Source organism: Sorex araneus, chromosome 3 (genome assembly GCF_027595985.1).
Source record: "Sorex araneus isolate mSorAra2 chromosome 3, mSorAra2.pri, whole genome shotgun sequence".
Lineage (NCBI taxonomy): Eukaryota > Metazoa > Chordata > Mammalia > Eulipotyphla > Soricidae > Sorex > Sorex araneus.
In genome coordinates this window covers 225,759,920-225,780,327 of record NC_073304.1, presented here as the reverse complement: position 1 = coordinate 225,780,327, position 20,408 = coordinate 225,759,920, and the positions used below count along the sequence as shown (strand labels likewise).

The following is a 20,408-nucleotide window of genomic DNA, read 5'->3' as shown; positions in this document are numbered from 1 at the left end:
AGGAGTACCCCCTGAACATCTCTGCGTGTGGACCAAAAATAAAAATAAAACAAAAAACCACAACTGAGAACTTGAATCTGATCTCTAATTATACCTGTCCCAAGTACTTTGGGAAAAGAATGCTTAAATATCAGGGTACAACACTTTCCTCTAAGAAACAGTTTTTGAATCATTTTTATTGGATCACTCATAACAAGGAATACAAAATAAATTATTTTATTTATTTAAATAAACCCTGGAGGCAGGGTTTGGGATTTGGGATGCAAACATTCGAAATATGGTGGTGGGAAGGTGTAATGGTGGTGGAATTGGTATTCGAATATTAAATGTAATCAAATGCTGTGAACAACTTTATAAAATAAAATTTTTTAAAATCAAGGTACAACTTGGAGTTCACTAAAGGACTTCAAGGAGATATTTGAGATGACTTTTTTAGGAATGTTTAAAGAAATTTAATGTGATTATGCGCTCATATAATTACATTGCAAACTCCCTGAGGACTGGAACACCATCTGAGGAAGATTAATTAGATGAAGTGGGGAAAAGGTGAAATACTTACTGACAGAGAGGTGCCTGCTTCTGGGCTCGGGAGGCTGGTAGATGGTGTTTATGTCTCCCACGGACTGGGAAGCTTTGATCCGCACCTGCCTGGACACCCCAGAGTGAGGGGAAGAGCTGGTCTGCAGGAGAAAAGGAAAAAGGCTGAGCAGTCTTTAAGCGGGCAGGCCAAGGAAAGCGCACACTCTGCCTCAAAACTCCTGACTTTCAGCCACTGTCGTGCCTTTAACATAGGAGTTACCCATCTACCCCCAGTTCACTCTGTCCCTCTGGGCAAATCACTCTTTGCTCCGTGTAGTTTCACATTCTCAGCCAAAGACCAGCACTGAGGCCCAGTACCACCGCTTACTAGGTGATGACCCAGACATGGAAGGGTAAGAGGAATTCAGTCCTGCAATGATCTGCCAAACTGCGCAGAGCTGTCAATACCCTCTCGTAAAAGTATCCAGAGAAGACTCAGGGTGAAGAGCAGGAAATGATTTCAGCAGCAAGATCAAGTAAGGGTCAGAGAGAGAAACTGATGGCAACCTCCAACTTGGCCAAATACTGGCTGATATATATATATATATATATATATGTTTGCTTGCTTGGAGGCCACACCTCGCAATGCTCATCGGCGACTCCCAGCTCTGTGCTCAGGAGATCATATGATTGAACCTTGGTCTCCTGCATGCAAAGCATCACTCAAACACTGAGCTATACCTCTGGTCCATAAAAGCATATTTTTTTGGAGGGAGAGGCACAACTGACAGTGCTCAGGGGCCACTCCTGAGCACTGTGTTCAGAGGACTATATACAGTGCTGGAGACAGACCAGGGCTGGCTGCATACAAGGCAGATGAGATGCTTTATCCCATGTCCTAGTTCTCTGGCTCCCATAAAGAGGTATAATAAAAAAGTAGCTCAATTGAAGAAATAGAATTTTCAGTAAAGAACAAAAATTTAAAGTGTTCATTTCTTTGATATTGTAATTCTTTGTTATAAAATAGTTCAGAATGTCACTGCTTTTTGGTTTTTGTTTTTGGAGTTACAACTGGCAATGCTTTGGGGTTACTCCTGGCTCTGCACTAAGGAATTAATCTTGGTAGTGCTTGGGGGACCATATGGGATTGAACTCGGGTTGGCTACATGCAAGGCAAATGCCCTACCCACTGTCCTATGGCTTCGGCCCCCAGAATGTTACGTCTAATTAAAAAAACAAAACAAAACAGAATAACTGATCAAGGAAGCTTAATTTGGGGCTGGAGCGATAGCAAAGTGGGTAGGGCATTTGCCTTGCACGCAGCCGACCTGGGTTCTATTCCCAGCATCCCATATTGTTCCCCCTGAGCACTGCCAGGGGTGACATCTGAGTGCATGAGCCAGGAGTAACACCTGTGCATCACCAGATGTGACCCAAAAAGAAAAAAAAAAAACGAAGCTTAATTTGGATTGTAAAATTGTTTTCATAAAAACTCTTTATATAGGGGCTGGAGCGATAGCACAGCGGGTAGGGCGTTTGCCTTGCACGTGGCCGACCCGGGTTCGAATCCCAGTATCCCATATGGTCCCCTGAGCACAGCCAGGAGTAATTCCTGAGTGTAGAACCAGGAGTAACCCCTGTGCATGGCCGGGTGTGACCCAAAAAGAAAACAAACAAACAACAATAACAAAAAATTCTTTATATAGAAAGAAAACTAGCTCAATAAGGCTGAAGTACAATTTAACTGAGCAGTAAGTAAAGCACTGGCCTTGCATGTGTGGTGACTCAAGTTCAACATGCAGCATGAAACAATGAAAGACTGGAAAGTAAATTAAAGTAGTTCTAAATACTACTTTTTTCACTCTAAAAGTTGTGGAAAAAAGATCTCAGATGCTTCCTATTACTGGGAATTACACATGAACCATCTCGGGATGACATTCACTCGGAAAGGCTTTCCTACATCCCATCCTGCTGGATCTCACAGACCTCAGACAGCAACAGAACCCCGGAGCTGGAGCGAGAGCACTAGGGGTAAGACGTTTGCCTTGCTCGCGGCCAACCTGGGTTCAATTCCCAGCATCCCATATGGTCCCCCGAGCACTGCCAGGAGTAATTCCTGAGTGCAGAGCCAGGAGGAACCCCTGTGCATTGCCAGGTGTGATCCAAAAAAAAAAAGACCAGAACCTCAACAAATCCACTCTCCCTTTTGTACTCCCTTTTGTCAGGTGAGTTCTAGGGCTCGCAAAGCAACAGACCCTTGCACTGAGAAAGCTGAAAATTGCAGCTTGCAGTGGGGAGTAGGCGACATCAGGATAAGAGGCGAACATGCGAGAGCACTGCTCAGAGCAGGAATGGGAGCTGGGCATTATAAGCAGTTTGGGTCAGAGCTTCTACCTCTTCTCTTCTTTTTTTGCTTTTTGGGTCACACCCAGCAATGCTCAGGGGTTACTCCTGGCTCATGCACCCAGGAATTGCTCCTGGCAGTGCTCGGGGGACCATATGGGATGCTGGGAATCGAACCCGGGTTGGCCATGTACAAGGCAAATGCCCTCCCCGCTGTGCTATCGCTCCAGCCCCTAACCTCTTCCCTTCTACCTCCTATTACCCACCCTCTCCACCCCCCCGCAAGAAAAAAATTCCACCTAAACAAACTATATCCTGTCCTCCAGGAAAAAGGCTTCCCATTTGCAGGGGTGAGTGCGGCTGCCAAGCAGCATCCTCTAGTCTCCCACCGCGGGCTGCACCACACACAGGCTGTCCTGACAAACTGCCTTGCTCTGAACGGGAAGTCAGACGCCAGGGGAAGTAAATGTTCTTGCTGAGGCCTCCGATGTGCAATAGCTCTCTGTGGAGAGCCAAAGAGGAACAAACAACCCAAGCCACGCACTGACGGACCACGTCGGTGATGGGTAAGGAAAGGCCACAGCCTGTAGTGAGAAAGAGAAGCCACCAAGACAACTTGCTTGGACTCAAGCCCCACACATAGTGACAATTCTATAAGCCTTGGCAACAGAAATTTCAAAATGTAACAAAGAGCATTCAGTCTAAAGCCCACTTTTAAAATCTAAAATTTCAAACAGGAAAGCCAGTTCAATAGCCAGCATGCCATAGACTTATTTTATTATTTTATTTTTGCTTTTTGGGTCACACCAGCGATGCTCAGGGGTTACTCCTGGCTCTGCACTCAGGAATCACTCCTGGCGGTGCTCAGGGAACCATATGGGATGCTGAGAATCGAACCCGGTCAGCCGCATGCAAGGCAAATGCCCTACCCGCTGTGCTATCACTTCAGCCCCCACATGCCACAGACTTATATAAAGAACAGGTGTAGTTATGGCAAAAGTCTAGAAAATAAAAGGCATCAATGATGTTTTCAAAACAGGCCTTCTCACACTTTTGTATGCAAACAAATCACCCAGAGTCTTGTTCAAAATGCCAATTCTGACTCAGTGGGTCTGGAATAGGGTGCGTCTAATTTAGTAGATCTACTGGTAAGTGGATGAGAGTTTTATCAGCAAGGACTTGAGGTGAATCATGTTTTGATTTAATGCCATGCCCTTCTGAGGAAGGGCCAGACTGATAATTCAGAGGGCAAGATGCTTTCTTTGCATATAGTCAACCGGGGATTGATCCCCGGCATCCGATGGTCCTTCAAGCCCATCAGAAATGATTCCTGAGTGCAGAACCAGGAGTAACTGCTTAGCAGGGGCAAGTGTGACCCAAAATCCAAACAAAAACCTGTTCATTAGAGCCAGGAGTAAGTCCTGAGTATTGCCAGGTGTGACCCACACCAAAAAAACAAAATAAATAAATAAATATTTTGCTTTCTAATAAAAAAAAAAAAGAAAACCCATTAGAACTGCCTATGACGGGTTTTTCCGTTCTTTAATTTTGGGGCCACATCCAGCAATGCTCAAGCATTACTCCTGAATATGCTCAGAAATTACTTCTGATGGTGCTAGGGGGACCTTATGGGATGCTGGGGATCAAATCTCGGTCATGCGTGTGCAAGGTAAATGTCCTACCCACTACACTACCTTCCTAGTCCCTTGCCTGTGAGATTTTTCTTTTTGGGTCACACCTGGCAATGCACAGGGGCTCTGCACTCAGGAATCACTCCTGGCGGTGCTCAGAGAACCATATGGGATGCTGGGAATCGAACCCGTGTCGGTCACGTGCAAGATAAATGCCCTACCCACTGTGCTATTGCACCAGCCCTGCCTGTGAGAATTTTGATACCTCAGACCGAATACATCAGAATGTATTTGGGAATGGGGCTCAAGAACTGTTCTCCTCAAATGTTTGCAATATTTAGTCAAGTCTGAAAATTCTGGTTTAAAGGGGAAAAAGAGAAAGACATGGTAAACAAAAAATGAGGCTGTGGATTGGAGAGAATGTCTAAGACATAAGGCGCTTGCCTTGCATACTGCTGACACTGGTTCAAACCCCACACCCCACATATAGTCCCCAAACACCACTGGATGGGCCAGAAGAGGACAAGGGAGTATAGTTGAGAGGCAGGAAAGATGCTCTGCATGCAGGAGACACAGGTCTCATCCCTATCAACACAGGGTCCCCAAGCACTGCTGGTGTGACTCACAAGCACAGAGCTGGGAGTAGACCCAGAACACCAAAGACTATCTCAGAAAAACAAAATCCAACAAAAAATAAAAAAGAGAGTGATGCAAGGGTATAAGTAACCTTGATTAAGACTTAGGAGTCTTACAGAAGAAGAAGGAAGGTTGGGGCTGGAGAGACAGCACAGCGGGTAGGGCGTTTGCCTTGCACATGGCCAACCCGGGTTCGATTCCCAGCATCCCATATGGTCCCCCCGAGCACTGCTAAGAGTCATTCCTGAGTGCAGAGCCAAGAGTAACCGCTGTGCATCGCCGGCTGTGACCCAAAAAGAAAAAAAAAAAGAAGGAAGGTAAGAAGAAGGAAGGAGACTATAGGAGAGTGAAAAGAAAACAAACATGGGGCTCGAGAGATAGAACAGTTGGGAGGGCGCTTGCCTTGCATGCGGCTGACCTGGATTTGATCCCCAGCATCCCAAATGTTCCCCCAAGCACTGCCAGGAATAATTCCTAAGTGCAGAGCTAAGAATGACTCCTGAGCATCACCAGGGGTAACCCAAAAACTTAAAATAATAATAATAATAAAACCTCTGATAAATGTGTTAAGGAATAAAGTTGAGTGAGCAACGATGTGGATAACTTTGGACTATGTAAACTGTAAGATGGAATCCAATGGGAGACCTAGACATAACCAAGATAATACTTGAAATTAAAAAGATGATTTTTGAAAAAAGGAGAGCAAACAAGAGTGACCCTGTAACAAGTGGAACATTCGACAGACAGGAACTAGAAGGTCAAGCACCACCATTCAGTGAAACCCCCCCTGATGGTGTCTGAGGGCAGCCACGTGCTGTGGCTGACACAACGTGAATAATTACCACGTGCACAGATGTTCAGCAGTTAGAAGTGAGAAGATCAGTAGAAAAGGTTACAAGGGTTGACCCCCAAATTACCTTGATAAAACATTCGAGATAGGTATGAGGCAAAAGGAATAAGTGGGTTCAACTATGCCCATGGGAAATAGATGTGTATTTGTGTTTGTTTTGGTCTGGTTCATGGGAACAAAAATATGAAAAATGGCACCCTGGATCTCACTGATTCTATCTCAGTCGCATCAGGGTAGTAATGATAGTTTGTGGGATAACGGTTGGTTCGCTCTTCCTCCCTGGCCGCCGAAAGCTTGCATTTGTTGACTGCCCCCCCAACCTGTCAATTACTTTTGTCTCCTGATCAGATTCTGACTTGTAAATATTGTCTTTCTTTTCTCCTTAAAGTCCTTTGCATGGTTATTATTTCAGAGTAGTTGCTTTTCGCATGGATACAGGAAGACAGTTAGAAAGACAAGCTTGTGGCTTGGGAGTTGATAGACTTCAGATAATATACCTCCTGGACATCTGCTCTCTCGACTTCAGCCTCAGTTGCCCTTACTTCCTAGGTCCCCAAAGGCAGGGTCCCGACAAGGAACTGGATGGACCCAGGGCAAGCGGTGAGTTACAAGCTACCCAGGCATCAAAATGGGCCTGGCCAAAGTGCCCTAATGCTTAACTATAAGTTAAGAGCTTGGTCATGGACAAATTCTGTCATGATCCAAAAGTAGTAACTAGATTTGGACCCTGCTGGGGTTAGAAATGATTGATCCAGCCTGAGCACTGTAGTCTGAGTCTGTGATAAGATGTCCCCAGGACAGTCACCTACAATCCTAAAAGTGTCTATTACTGTGTCCATACAAAATGGTAAATATTAAGAAGAAGAATTAAAGATGCTAATTAAGTTGCAGGTCTAAGGAGAGGAAAAACACACCTAAAGGCTGTTTTAAACATTTTATTTTTTCTTTTTGGGTCACACCCGGCAATGCACAGGGGTTACTCCTGGCTCATGCACTCAGGAATTACTCCTGGAGGTGCTCAGGGACCATATGAGGATGCTGGGATGCTGGGAATTGAACCCAGGTCGGCTGTGTGCAAGGCAATGCCCTAACCCGCTGTGCTATTGCTCCAGCTCCTGGAAAAACTTTTTTTTTTTTTTTTTTTTTTTTTTTGCTTTTTGGGTCACACCCAGCGATGCACAGGGGTCACTCCTGGCTCATGCACTCAGGAATCACCCCTGGCGGTGCTCAGGGGACCATATGGGATGCTGGGATTCGAACCCGGGTCGGCCGCGTGCAAGGCAAACGCCCTACCCGCTGTGCTATCACTCCAGCCCCTGGAAAAACATTTCTGATCATGCTTCCCATGGGGAGGCATGACTGGGGAGGCATAGTGATAGGATAAAAAGGGTAGCTGCAGGGAGCAAGGGGCGACTGTAGAGAGAACTGGATTGGGGGGATTGTTGAGAAGAAGAGGACTGACTGTTGCAGAAAAGGGACTATTAGTTTAGTTTGAGGGAACTGACGATTGGAGGATTGGATAGGTGGTTAGGGGACTGTTGAGAGGGGGACTGTAGGCAGAAATGGATTGATGGATGGATAGATTGATGGTTGGAGAAAGGGATTGATCACAGAGAAAGAGAGCAGGAAGAGACGAGAGAATGAGTAAACAGCAACTAATCAGCAACCAGCTTGGCTCTCGTTCTTCCTTGTCTGTCCAAGGCAAGAGCCTTCCTGGGTGGAGAAGAGGCTCAAGAGCACCAAACACGGGCATCGAGAGAGAGCCGCCCGGAGAGCCCTCGAACATCCTTTCACGAGTAATCCCCGTGCTCATGAGGGGCTTACACAGCTCCAAGGTGGGGTTTTCACAGCCCGCTTGAGAGCTCGGAATTGTTTTCACAACAGTTGTAGAAACATTGGGGTTGTATAAATCTACAGAGTGAACTTGTACTTGAAACCGTTTAATTTTAAATTATTTATTGGGGGGTGGGGTTCATACTCAGTGGTGCTGAAGGGCTACTTCTGGCTTTGTGCTCCGAGAGTGACCCCTGGCAGTGCTCAGAGGACCATCCGTGGTTTAGAGGATTTTACCCAGGATCAGAGTCACTGCGACCACTGAAACAACATTTAAGGCAAGGGTGCGACCTTCTGTGCTCTCTCTCTGGCGCCCGAATCTTTTTGTTTTTAATATGGGGGATCATGTGGTGCTGGGAATAAAACCCAAATTTCCTGCATTCAACTCTGAAAAAAGTTAACAGTCTAAGTTTCAGGGCAGCAAGAACAACAGAAATAAATAATGAAGAGTTTTATAATGGCAATAGAAGGCTAGAAGTGCAGCAACAGAGTACATGTCTTACAATATATAAATCTGGGTTCAATCCTCAGTACCAAAAAGGGGAGCAGTGAAGAGCAGTAGAAAGTAAGACTGAAGAGAGATTCTCCATGAGAAGACCATAATGAGGATCTATGATTGCCTTAAGAACCTTAGAATATGGATGCATCTCAAAAAATTAGAAATTGAGCTTCCATTTGATCCAGCAATACCACTTCTGGGAATATATTCTGGAGAAACAAAAAAGTATAGTCGAAATGACATCTGCACTTATATGTTCATCGTGGCACTGTTTACAATAGCCAGAATCTGGAAAAAACCCGAGTGCCTGAGAACAGATGACTGGTTAAAGAAACTCTGGTACATCTATACAATGGAATACTATGCAGCTGTTAGAAAAGATGAAGTCATGAACTTTGCATATAAGTGGATCAACATGAAAAGTATCATGCTAAGTGAAATGAGTCAGAAAAAGAGGGACAGACACAGAAAGATTGCAATCGTCTGTGGAATATAAAATAACAGAGTAGGAGACTAACACCCAAAAATAGTAGTATATAATACAAGGAGGTTGACTCCATAGCTTGGAAGCTGGCCTCACACACTGGGGGAAAGGCAGCCCGGATAGAGAAGGGAACACCAAGTAAAATGTGGTTGGAGATCCTGTGCAGGAAGGGAGAGGCGTACGGAAAGTAGACTAGAGACGGAACACGATGGCCACTCAATACCCCTATCGCAAACCACAACACCCAAAAGGAAAGAGAGAACAAAATGGAATACCCTGCCACAGAGGCGGAGTGGGGTGGGGGTGGGGGGATGGGATTGCAGAGTGGGAGAGATACTGGGTTCATTGGTGGTGGAGAATGGACACTGGGAGGGATAGGATCTCGAACACAGTATGAGGGAAACACAAGCATGAAGATGGGTAAATTTGTAACTGTACCCTCACAGTGACTCACTAATTAAAATAAATAAATAAAAAGAACCTTAGGCAGGAGCGATAGCACAGCAGGTAGGGCGTTTGCCTTGCACGCGGCCGACCCGGGTTCGATTCCCAGCATCCCATATGGTCCCCCAAGCACCACCAGGAATAATTCCTGATTGCAGAGCCAGGAATAACCCCTGTGCACTGCTGGGTGTGACCCAAAAAGCAAAAAAAAGAACCTCAGAGATGGACAGAATGATAGCACAGTGGGTAGAGCACTTGCTTTACACGCAGCCAACCTAGGTCCAATCCCTGACACCCCAAAGGGTTCCCTAAGCCACACCAGGAGTAATTACTTAGTGCAGAGGCAGGAGTTACTCCTGAGCACCACTGGGTATATTTGCTGAAGGAGAGAGAGGAAACCTTGGCTTACTGCTAGAGGTACACTAACACAGATGGGAAGTTTCTAACTGGAACATGGAATGCCTAAAATCCTGTTATCAACAGCTTTGTAAATCATAACTCATAAATTTTTTTGTTTTGTTTTGGGGCTACACCTGGCTTACTCCTGGCTCTGCACTTCAGGGATCACTCCTGGTGGGCCTGGGGAGACATATGGGGTGCTGGAGATCAAATGCAGCTCAGTAGTTTGCAAAGCCAAGTGCCTTACCTGCTGTACTGTTACTCCCGCCCTGTCACACAGTTCTCCAACACTGTGGCAGTATCTGAAGCCATGCTAACCATTTAAAGGATGGGAGAACTAGAGGTAGCTAGAGGAGTGGAGAGATCACACTTGGGGTGCTAACTCTTAGTTGATCACATGATTAAACCAAATCCCAATTTCAGTTTCCTCTGTAAGTAGTGTTTTGCTGACTATGGTCTATTTTTTGCTAACAATTAAAAAAGCATTCACTGTTCTTTTCTACAGAGAATTGGAAGAGAAAAGGTTCAAAACAGAGAAGGAGCTCTAAATTATTAAGTGCTCTGCCTCTTAAGGATCTTACACTTTTTCTTTTTTGTTTTTTTGTTTTTGGCCACACCCAGTGATGCTTAGGGTTTACTCCTGGCCCTGTGCTCAGGGATTACTCCTGGAGATGCTCAGAACAATGTGGGGTGCTAGGATCAAACCCAGGTAGACATGCAAGGAGAGCACCTTATTCCCTGGAGGGCTTTCTCCAACCCCAAGATCTTACAAATGTTTGGGATAAAACTTATAAATATGCAACAAATACAAGGCATTACCAAGCAATCTAAAAACAAACTTGCAAACTATACTCAATGACTAATGGAGTGGGAGATAATCAAAATAGCCACAGTCAAAATCATAGCAGGTAAATCAAGCGGGATCCTTAAGAAAAGGGGAGAATTGATACAAGGATGCAGTTCAGCTGTGAGACTCAAACTTTGCATGTGTGGGGCCCTAGATATGATCTCTGGCACCATAAAACTGAATAAATTTGAAAGATAAAAGACATTTTTTCCTCTGGCAAAGAGGAAAAAGGAAGAAATGCAAAGAAATGCAAAGTATGCTGAAGAATATGAAGGATGAGCCTGGAGAGCTGGAAGCAAGGTAGTCAGTGATAAACCCTAGGTGCTAAGCTAAGTTTGGCCCTTATACGACAGGCAATAAGAAAGGAATATAAGGAGCAATGAATAACTTGAACAGGGAAATGAAATAATAAAGAAAACATCATTTACTTCGAAGTATTTTCCAAGACATATTCAGCGGGAAAACAAAGACATTTAGGATAGAGAAGACTAATTCCTGTGCATATTCTGTAATACTAGAACATGGCTTCTTAATTCTGAGGCTTCCTAACTGCAGTATCCTGTGCCTTTCTCTAATCGTTCAGCCTCAGCTCCACAGAAAATAGTCGGCACGACTGCCATCCATCTGAGTTTTCCAGGTACAGTACATCCACAGCTCCCAGCTGTGAAATTGCTTGACTTCAAGCACAAGGTAAAGAAAGAATGCCGAGGAACCTCCCAGAACATTCTTTTAAAGGAAAGAGGGAAGGAATCGCTTATCAGAAGAGAGACCCAGGCCATAAGCATCCCTGTGCCATAGAGGAGCCCAGGGGCCCTTCAGCAGAGGAAACTGCAGAAGGGACAACTCTTCTCTTCTCATGGCCCGTCTGATTTGATTGCCACTTGGTAGGGAGTAAGTGGTGAGTGACAGAGACCTCCCATTCTCCGTTAGACCTTTCTCCACTAGACAGGAGGAAGTATGCTCCCAATATCTATTCCAAAGGAAAGCCAGTTACTGAGAAGTTCTTGGAATGGAGCTTATAAGACCTGATAGTCTTAAATTCTTAAGTGCTTTACTAATCAGCATCCCACACTAATCAAATCTCTCTCACTGTATCCAGATCTAATAGAGGGAATACAAATATGGGGCGGGAGGGGGAGATACATGTTTTTCTTACTTTCATAGCAAAAGTCAAGTAATCTTTAGCTGCAATTTTAACCCGAATGATCTAGCTTCTCAGAGGAATCACATGCACAACCTCCCTGGTCACCAATATGGCTTCGGAGCAGCCGAGCAATTCAAGCTGCTACCAAGGAAGTAAGGTGAGTTCCTACTGGGGCTGCCAGGTCAAGCCAGGGGTTACTTACATGGTTTCTGTCCTGGGACAGCAGCAATATTCTAAGGCTTTTCATGCTTGAGCTTCTGTCCAAAATGTCAATTGCTTTATCAAGATCATCTTGGTTTTTCAGCAGGATGGAGAGCTATGACAAAGGAAACAAAAATCACATAAAATATAAGTCTACCCCTATTTTTCAAAAGCAAAACTATCCTTTATTTGAATTCCATACCCAGTGATGCTCAGGGGATCATAAGGAATGCCAGGGATCAAACCCGGGTGGACCGTGTACAAGGCAAACATCCTATGGTACTGTCTCTCCGGCCCCAGTAAAAACTATCTTCAGTTTGCAAAAAACAAAATTAATTTAAAAGTAGAGGAAGAAAAACATTTTATTGGATTCTATGCAATCTGAAAAGATGTCACTGAAACCAGAGAAGTATTTTCTTTATATATTTTAAGTATATAATTATTACAACAAAGTTTATAATTTTTAGTAAAATGTATAGTTATGAAACCATCATAATTCAATTCAAAAACATTTTCATTAGGGGCTATAGCAATAGCTTAGCTGGTAGGGTGCTTGCTTTGCACACAGCCAACCTGGGATGGATCCCCTGCATCCCATATGGTCCTCTAAGCCTGCCAGAAGCCATCTCTGAGCAACGGAGCCAGAGCCAGGCAAAAGCCCTGAGGACTGCCCAGTGTAATCAAAATACAAACTGGAGCTGGAGCGATAGTACAGCGGGGAGGATGTTTGCCTTGCATGCGGCCGACCCGGGTTCAATTCCCAGCATCCCTTATGGTCTCCCGAGCACCGCCAGGAGTAATTCCTGAGTGCATCGCCGGGTGTGACCGAAAAAGAAAAAAAAAAAAAGATAAACAATGGTGGAACTGGAGAGACAGTCCAGTAAGAAGGGTGCTTGCCTTGCACAGAGCTGACTTGGGTTCAATCCCTGGCATTACCTAAGTCCCCTGAGTGATTCCTAAGCATAGAGCCAGGAGTAAGCCTGGGTATGGCAAAAAAATGGGGGGGTGAGGAAGAAGATAAAACTATGTGATGAGAGTAAATTTTGTGACAGTGATGATGATAATGATTTACAAAATTTACTCTCATCATACATATTGCAAAAGAATTCTTGGGTTGGGCCTGGAGAAACTGTACAGTAGGTAGGGCATTTGCCTTGCATGTCACCAAATTGGGTATGATCTTCAGGACCCTAGAGGGAACCTCAAGTCCCACCAGGAGTGGTCCCTAAGTGGAAGGTCAGATATAAGCCTTGAACACCACCAGGTGTGGCCCAAGCTAACAAAAAAAAGAATTCTTGGGGCTAGGGAGAAGTTCAGCGGTAAGGGGCACATGCCTTGCAGGGACACAGGTCAATCTCAATACTATATATAGTCCCTTAAGATAAGCACTACTGGGTGTAGTCCCAGAGGCTCCCACACATTGAACCATCTAGCCCAGCTGGCGGAGCACGCCCGGAGTGCCCCAGACCTCTGCAGCATTGCTTGAGGCAAAAGAAAAGAAATAGGAACTCTTTCCTGGCAACAATCAAAGAAGGAATAAATAAGAGCTGGTATATATGTGCAGGGAAGGGAAGTGACAGCAATAAGTAAATCCTTGGAGTTGGGGCTAACAGCACATACAAAGATTTCGACTGCTACTAGATATCAGGCAAATACAAATCAAAACAGAATAAAATACTCAACACCTACCAGTATAGCTATAATTAAAAAAACAAATAGAATAACAAGTTTAGGCCAAGAGGGAAAAGCTTGCTGCCCTCACACATTAGGAACAGAAATGTGAAAAGGAGACTAGAAGATGGCTCAACAGCATGTGGCTTTCCCAGTGCAGAGTCGGGAACGCAAACACCGGTGCCACCTGAGGTGACCAGGAGAGTCTGGGAGAAGAATATAGTCTTCATCATCATCATCATCATCATCATTATTGGTTATGGGACCACACCCAGAGGTGCTCAGGGGTTACTCCTGGCAGTTGGCAGTGCTCAGAGGACCATATGGGGTCTTTATTTTCATCATCGTCATTATTATTATTAGTTTTGGGGCCACACTGAAGAGATGCTCAGGGATAACTCCTGACAATGCTCAGAGGACAATATGGAATGCCAGGGACAGAAAGCAGGTCGGCTGCGTGCAGGGCAAGCTCTGTACTCACTGAACTATCTCTCTCGCCCATGAACACTACCCGGAAAGGCTCTGCCTGCCAGTTTTATAACTACCAGAGAAGGCTCTGTCTGCCAGTTTTCCATGTCCCCTGCTGAATCCTCTGCTTCTTTTTTTTTTTTGGAGAGGGGGGTCATACCCAGCGATGCTCAGGGGGGGGTTACTCCTGGCTCATGCACTCAGGAATTACTTCCTGGTGGTGCTTGGGGGACCATATGGGATGCCAGGGATCAAACCCGGGTTGGCCACGTGCAAGGCAAACGCCCTACCTGCCGTCCTATCGCTCCGGCCCCCAGAATCCTCTGCTTCTTGTTAAGACTGTTGGGGCAGAGCTGCAGAGACAGTGCAATGGGTAGGACACTTGTCTTGCATGTGGTGGATCCAGTTTTGATTCCTGGCACCGCAAACCATCTCTCAGGCAATGCCAGAAGTAAACCCTGAGCACACCTGGGTGTGCCTCCCCCCAAAAAACCAAACAAAATAAATCACACACAAAACAACAGGCTGTTGGGGTGGGGGGGGGGAGGAGAGAGAGAGAGAGAGAGAGAGAGAGAGAGAGAGAGAGAGAGAGAGAGAGATAATTTACAAATGTAAATATAAACCCTGGCCCACATCTGCTTCTCTCCCTGGAGAATCAGAATTACCTGTACTGAATGAGAAGGGGAAATGGCAATAGCTCTGTGACCCCTCAGGTAGTGAAAAACATAAGTCCCAGAGTTAAAAAGAAACATTGTTATAAACCAATATGATTTCAAAACAAAGAGGACCAGGGCTGGAGCAATAGCACAGCGGGTAGGGCGTTTGTCTTGCACGCGGCCGTCCTGGGTTTGATTCCCAGCATCCCATATGGTCCCCTGAGCACCGCCAGGAGTGATTCCTGAGTGCAGAGCCAGGAGTAACCCCTGTGCATCGCCGGATGTGACCCAGAAAGAAAAAAACAAACAAAACAAACAAACAAACAAAAAAAAACAAAGAGGACCAGAAACAGCTCAAAGCATGAAAGCACACACTTTGTGCGGGGGTGGGGTCAGGTTCAATCCCTGGCACTTGGGGTCTCCCTGAGCAGTACAGACGTGGCCCAGAATACAGAAAAGAAGCATGAGAGGAGCGAACCAAAAAGTTCTCAATGAAGCTGCCTACACAGGTAGGCGGAGTCCCCTCAGCGCCACACCACCCACCTACTCTCTTACCTCATTGTTCATGTAATGGAGATCCAGCGGCTGCCCGAACACTGTTGTCACCTTGCGCTCCACTTCTTCATACCTCACAGGCCGGCTAAAGGCGATAATTCTGCAAAAGAACAGGAAGCGTGGTTAATTGTTGATTTCAAATGTAGGGTTTAGAAAACTAGGTTTCTGCTGTGACCTCTTCCTTTTCAAAATAGAAGACTCCTTTGTTCTCTTTTGCTGTTTGTCTTTCTGTTGTGCCTTTTTTTCTTATCTACCATTATTTTTTTTCCACTCTTTGGAAACATCTCTCCGGTCTGCCAACGGTCTGCCACAAACAATGCTCAATTCCAATCTTGGTTTCTATCCCTTCAGTTCAGCTCTATCTATCAATGACATTATTATAAAAGGCCACGTAGATTTAAAAACTATGTTCTAAATCATCTCACTAGGCAGTAAACCTGGAAACTGAAGCAGCAGTTCTGAAAAGATAATCTTACCAGCTGAATGCCTCAACCTCAGGAAGTGAAAGAGCCTGTTCGTTATTATTCATTTTTGAGATGTCACAGGAATTTCAATATCGATTGCCCTCAGAACAGATTTCTAGGGGCCGGAGAGATAGTACAGTGGATAAGGCGCTTAGCTTTGCCTGTAGCCGACCTGGGTTCAATCCCTGGCATCCCATATTGTCCTCCTAGTGCACCAGGAGTGATTCCTGAGTGCAGAGCCAGAAGTGACCCCTCAGCACTGCTGGGGGTGGCCCCCAAACAAAAAAACAACACAAAACAAAACAAAGAACTGAGATTTCTACCAGACTCACAGGAATTCCTCTTAAGTTGGTTACAAGCTTGATCAATTTTTAACCCCTCAGGTAGTTTACATATCACAAAGGCATGTAAATACTATTGATAATGAAAAGTATTGTTTCTTTTTGTCTTGAAGGTATTTTTTGGTTTTTATTTCAGGCAGTACCTGGCTGTCCTTGAGGGACCCTATATGGTGCCGGGAACCAAACTTGGGTCAGCCACACGAAAGGCCAGTGCCTTAATCCCTGTACTATTTCTTCAGCACCCTGATACTTTTTTCGAAAAATTAATCAGGTCAGCTCAAAAGACAATTTCTATAAAAGGCAGAATAAGAACTATCCAAAGAGGTGTTAGTATGTTTTATCATAAAGGACTCCATCAAAATTTGAAATTAGGGGGGCTGGAGCCATAGCACAGTGGGTAGAGCATTTGCCTTGCATGCGGCCGACCCAGGTTTGATTCCCAGCATCCCATATGGTCCCCTGAGCACTGCCAGGAGTAATTACTGAGTGCAGAGTCAAGAGTAACCTCTGTGCATCGCCAGGTGTGACACAAAAAGCAAAAAAAAAAAAAAAAAAATTTATGACCCCAAAAAATAATACTGAAGAAGTATACATGTTCAGAATAGTATTAGATATTTGAATTTCTCATAATAAAAAGTTTTAATGAATGTAGTAAGTTGAACTTAGTAAGTTGATATTGTTGATAATCCAAAAGTAATAATTTGAAAAGGTTCAACCCAATACATTAACTTTCACACAGGTTCAACTCAATACACTAAAACTTAGTAGTTAAAACAAAAATAAGTACATATAAAAATAAAAATAAAAAAATTTTAAATAAGTACATATATAAATACACACATATGGGAAGAAAATAAAATATTTATTAAAATGTTGGCCGTTCTTCCTAGGTATGACATAAAATAAAAGGACAAAATGAAAAAGACAGATTTCACAGCAAAGATTTAAATTCTGTTTAAATTAAATTTAAATTAAATTTGTAGTTGGGTTATATCAGTGGTGCTTGGGGGACACTCCTGGCTCTTTGCTCAGAGGACGCTCGTGATGGTATGTGGGGGACCATGAGGTACAGGGATTGAACACAGTCCTTTTACAATGCAAAGTATGTGCATAGACAGTTGCACTTTCTCTCTGGCCCAAGATTTAAACTTCTGATGGGATGGCGGGGGTAGTTTAAAAAATAAATATCAAACTTGGAGAATATCGTAGCAAAAATCAATGAGACTGGGCCAGAACTTAGCTCAAATGGTAGAGTACATCTTGCATGTATGGCAGTTTGATAAGTGGCACTGAGCACACCCAACACAACAAAATTCAATGGGGAAAAACAAGCAAAGTAGGGGGCTGGAGAGATAGCACAGCGGGTAGGGCGTTTGCCTTACACGCGGCCGACCCGGGTTCAAATCCCAGCATCCCATATGGTCCCTTGAGCAACGGCCAGGGGTAATTCCTGAGTAAAGAGCCAGGAGTAACCCCTGTGCATCGCCAGGTGTGACCCAAAAAAAGAAAAAAAAAAAAACCCAAGCAAAGTTATGAGGAGGCGGGGCCAGAGCAACAGTACAGCAGGTAAGGTGCTTGCCTTGCATGTAGCTGACCCAGTTCAATCCCCAGCATCCCATGTAGTCCCCCAACCACTCCCGGGAGAGATTCCTGTGAGTTATATCTGAGCATCACCAAGTGAGGCCCATGAATAAAAATATAAACAAAAGAAGATGAGGAGGCAATTTACAGGAGAGTTATAAATGGCTTAGAAGCACATGAAAAGCTGCTTAATCTGGTCGGGAAAAATGCATATTAAAACCACTTTTTATCTTTAGCTCATCCTGGCTTGACAGAGCATGACTAGAATGTGGTGAAGAAGCACACTTGCTCGGCCTTGGAGCCTCTCTTCTGTCTTTCTCCGTGCTGAGACGAACATGTGTTCGGTTCTTTCACCTCATCTCTGCTCCCCCAGAGTGGGAAGTGGTGTGACCAGAGGAAAAAGCAATAAACCACAGGAAGGAGGTATCTAAGCCACTGCATTTTAGTGGACTCTGAGGAGGTAGTCTTTCACTGTTGTCCCGTGACAGACTCCCTCTGATCACTGAAGGGCACAAAAATGTTCATCACCTAGACTAAAACTTGGTTCCTCAGTAGTCATGCAGCAAGCGCTCATTAGCCACGTGTGGCTAGTGACTGCTGTACTGAACAACATTTTCGTTATAGTAGAAAGGATAGTCACTGTCACTGTCCTCCCATTGTTCATCGATTTGCTTGAGCGGGCAGCAGTAACATCTCCATTGTGAGACTTGTTGTTACTGTTTTTGGCATATCGAATACGCCATGGGTGGCTTGCCAGGCTCTGCCGTGCGGGCGGGATACTCTCAGTAGCTTGCCGGGCTCTCTGAGAGGGACGGAGGAACTGAGCCCGGGTTGGCCGAGTGCAAGGCAAACGCCCTACCCACTGTGCTATCTATCGCTCCCGTCCAATCTAGCCTTCACACAATGTCTAAAATCTCAGGAAGTTAGATTCTCCATCACCATCATCACTATCAATCCATTCCTCTATCCATCACTACCTTTTTTTGTTTGGTGTTTTGTTTTGTTTGAGGGTCAACCCTGGTGATGCTCAAGGGTTAGTCCTGGCTCTGCAATCAGGAATCACTCCTGGCGGTGCTCAGGGGACCTTATGCAATGCCAGAGATCAAACCTGGGTTGGCCATGTGCAAGACATATGTCCTACCCACTATATTATCGCTCCACCTCCCCAACCCCACATACTACCTTTTATTTTTGGAAATTATAGTGTCAAATAAATTATTTTGTAGTGAGCAGGAAAAGGCTGGAGTGACAGCACAGCAGCAGGGTATTTGCCTTTGCATGTGGCCGACTCGGGTTCGGTTCCTCTACCCCTCTCAGAGAGCCCGGCAAGCTACCAAGAGTATCTCGCCCACACGGCAGAGCCTGGCAAGCTATCCATGGTGTATTCGATATGCCAAAAACTACTAGTAACAACAAGTCTCACAATGGAGACATTACTGGTACCCGCTTGAGCAAATCGATGAGCAACTGGATGACAGTGATTGATAGTGATTGAGCAGGAAAAAATATAAGGATTATTGTTTTGTTTTGTTTTTGCTTTTTGGGTCACACCTGGTGATGCACAGGGGTTACTCCTGGCTCTGCACTGAGGAATTACTCCTGGCAGTGCTCAGGGGACCATATGGGATGCTGGGAATCGAACCCGGGTTGGCCTTGTGCAAGGCAAACGTCCTACCCACTGTGCTATCGCTCCAGCTTCAAGGATTATTGTTATGCTTATATTTCCCAAGCAGTGATATTATCATTCAGAGTTCTAGAGTGTGTGTGTGTGTGTGTGTGTGTGTGTGTGTGTGTGTGTGTGTGTGTGTGTGTGTGTTGTTTCTGGAGCCTGGAGAGAATGACTATCCCATTAACTCTTTTTTGTTTATTTGGGGGCCACACCCAGCAGTGATCAAAAGCTACACCTGGTGGTAATCATGGGGACTAAATGTGGTGCCAGGATTCAAATCAGGGTTATGACCAAAGGCACAATACTAGGCAAGCACTTTAACCTTTGTACTATCTCTCCAGCCTACTCATTTTTTTAAAGATGAGTTAATTTTATTGGGAGCCACCCAGTGATGCAGGGGGCTGAGGCCTAGCCCACTCCCCATGATAGCTGCGTGGCCGTTTGGGCCTGTGAATTAGTGCTCTCAGGCCTGGTGGTGTGCAAGGGCCACAAGGGTTACCATTACTAGCGGTTTCTGCCCCTTCCCTTCATCATTGTTTCAGTGACTAGTGGTCACACGTTTGACTGTGGTATCACACACTAGGTTGTGATACAACTGGAGAGCACACACATGTTTTGGTGGGGGAGGGTCACACCCACTGGTGTTCAGGAGCTACTTCTGGCACAGCCATTCAGGGCTTGCGCCCAGCAGTATTTTTTTTTGTTTTTGCTTTTTGCTTTTCGCTTTTTTTGGGTCACACCTAGTGATGCTCAGGGGTTACTCCTGGCTTTGAACTCAGGAATTACTCTCATAGTGCTTGGAGGACCCTATGGGATGCCGGGGATCGAACCCGGGTCGGCCGCATGCAAGGCAAACGCCCTACCCGCTGTGCTATCGCTCCGGCCCCGGCCCAGCAGTATTCAGGGTACCAGGGATCCAACCCCAGGCAATCGCATGTGCACCAGCCCTTTGAGTTATTTACACAGTCCTAAATCATCTATTTTTAATTTTTTTTTCTTTTTGGGTCACACACAGCAGTGCTCAGGGGTTACTCCTGGCTCTGCACTCAGAAATTACTCCTGGTGGTGCTTGGGGGACCATATGGGATACCAGGGATCGAACCCAGGTTGGCTGCATGCAAGGCAGATGCCCTACCTGTGATGCTATTGCTCCAGTCCTCTTTTTAAGATTTT

At 45.1% G+C, this 20,408-nt stretch overlaps 1 protein-coding gene across 2 annotated transcripts in view; it reads right to left on the bottom strand.

The window, feature by feature from the left end:
- Window positions 1-20,408, bottom strand: part of MAP3K3 (mitogen-activated protein kinase kinase kinase 3) — a 77,377-nt gene that overhangs the window by 26,402 nt on the left and 30,567 nt on the right. For both annotated transcript variants that reach the window (XM_055131249.1, XM_055131250.1), the window contains 3 exons: window positions 15,181-15,280; window positions 11,832-11,945; window positions 560-680 (listed from right to left, as the gene is read on the bottom strand). In XM_055131249.1, coding sequence (XP_054987224.1) covers window positions 560-680; window positions 11,832-11,945; window positions 15,181-15,280 — 335 coding nt within the window. The remainder of the gene's footprint in view (window positions 1-559; window positions 681-11,831; window positions 11,946-15,180; window positions 15,281-20,408) is intronic.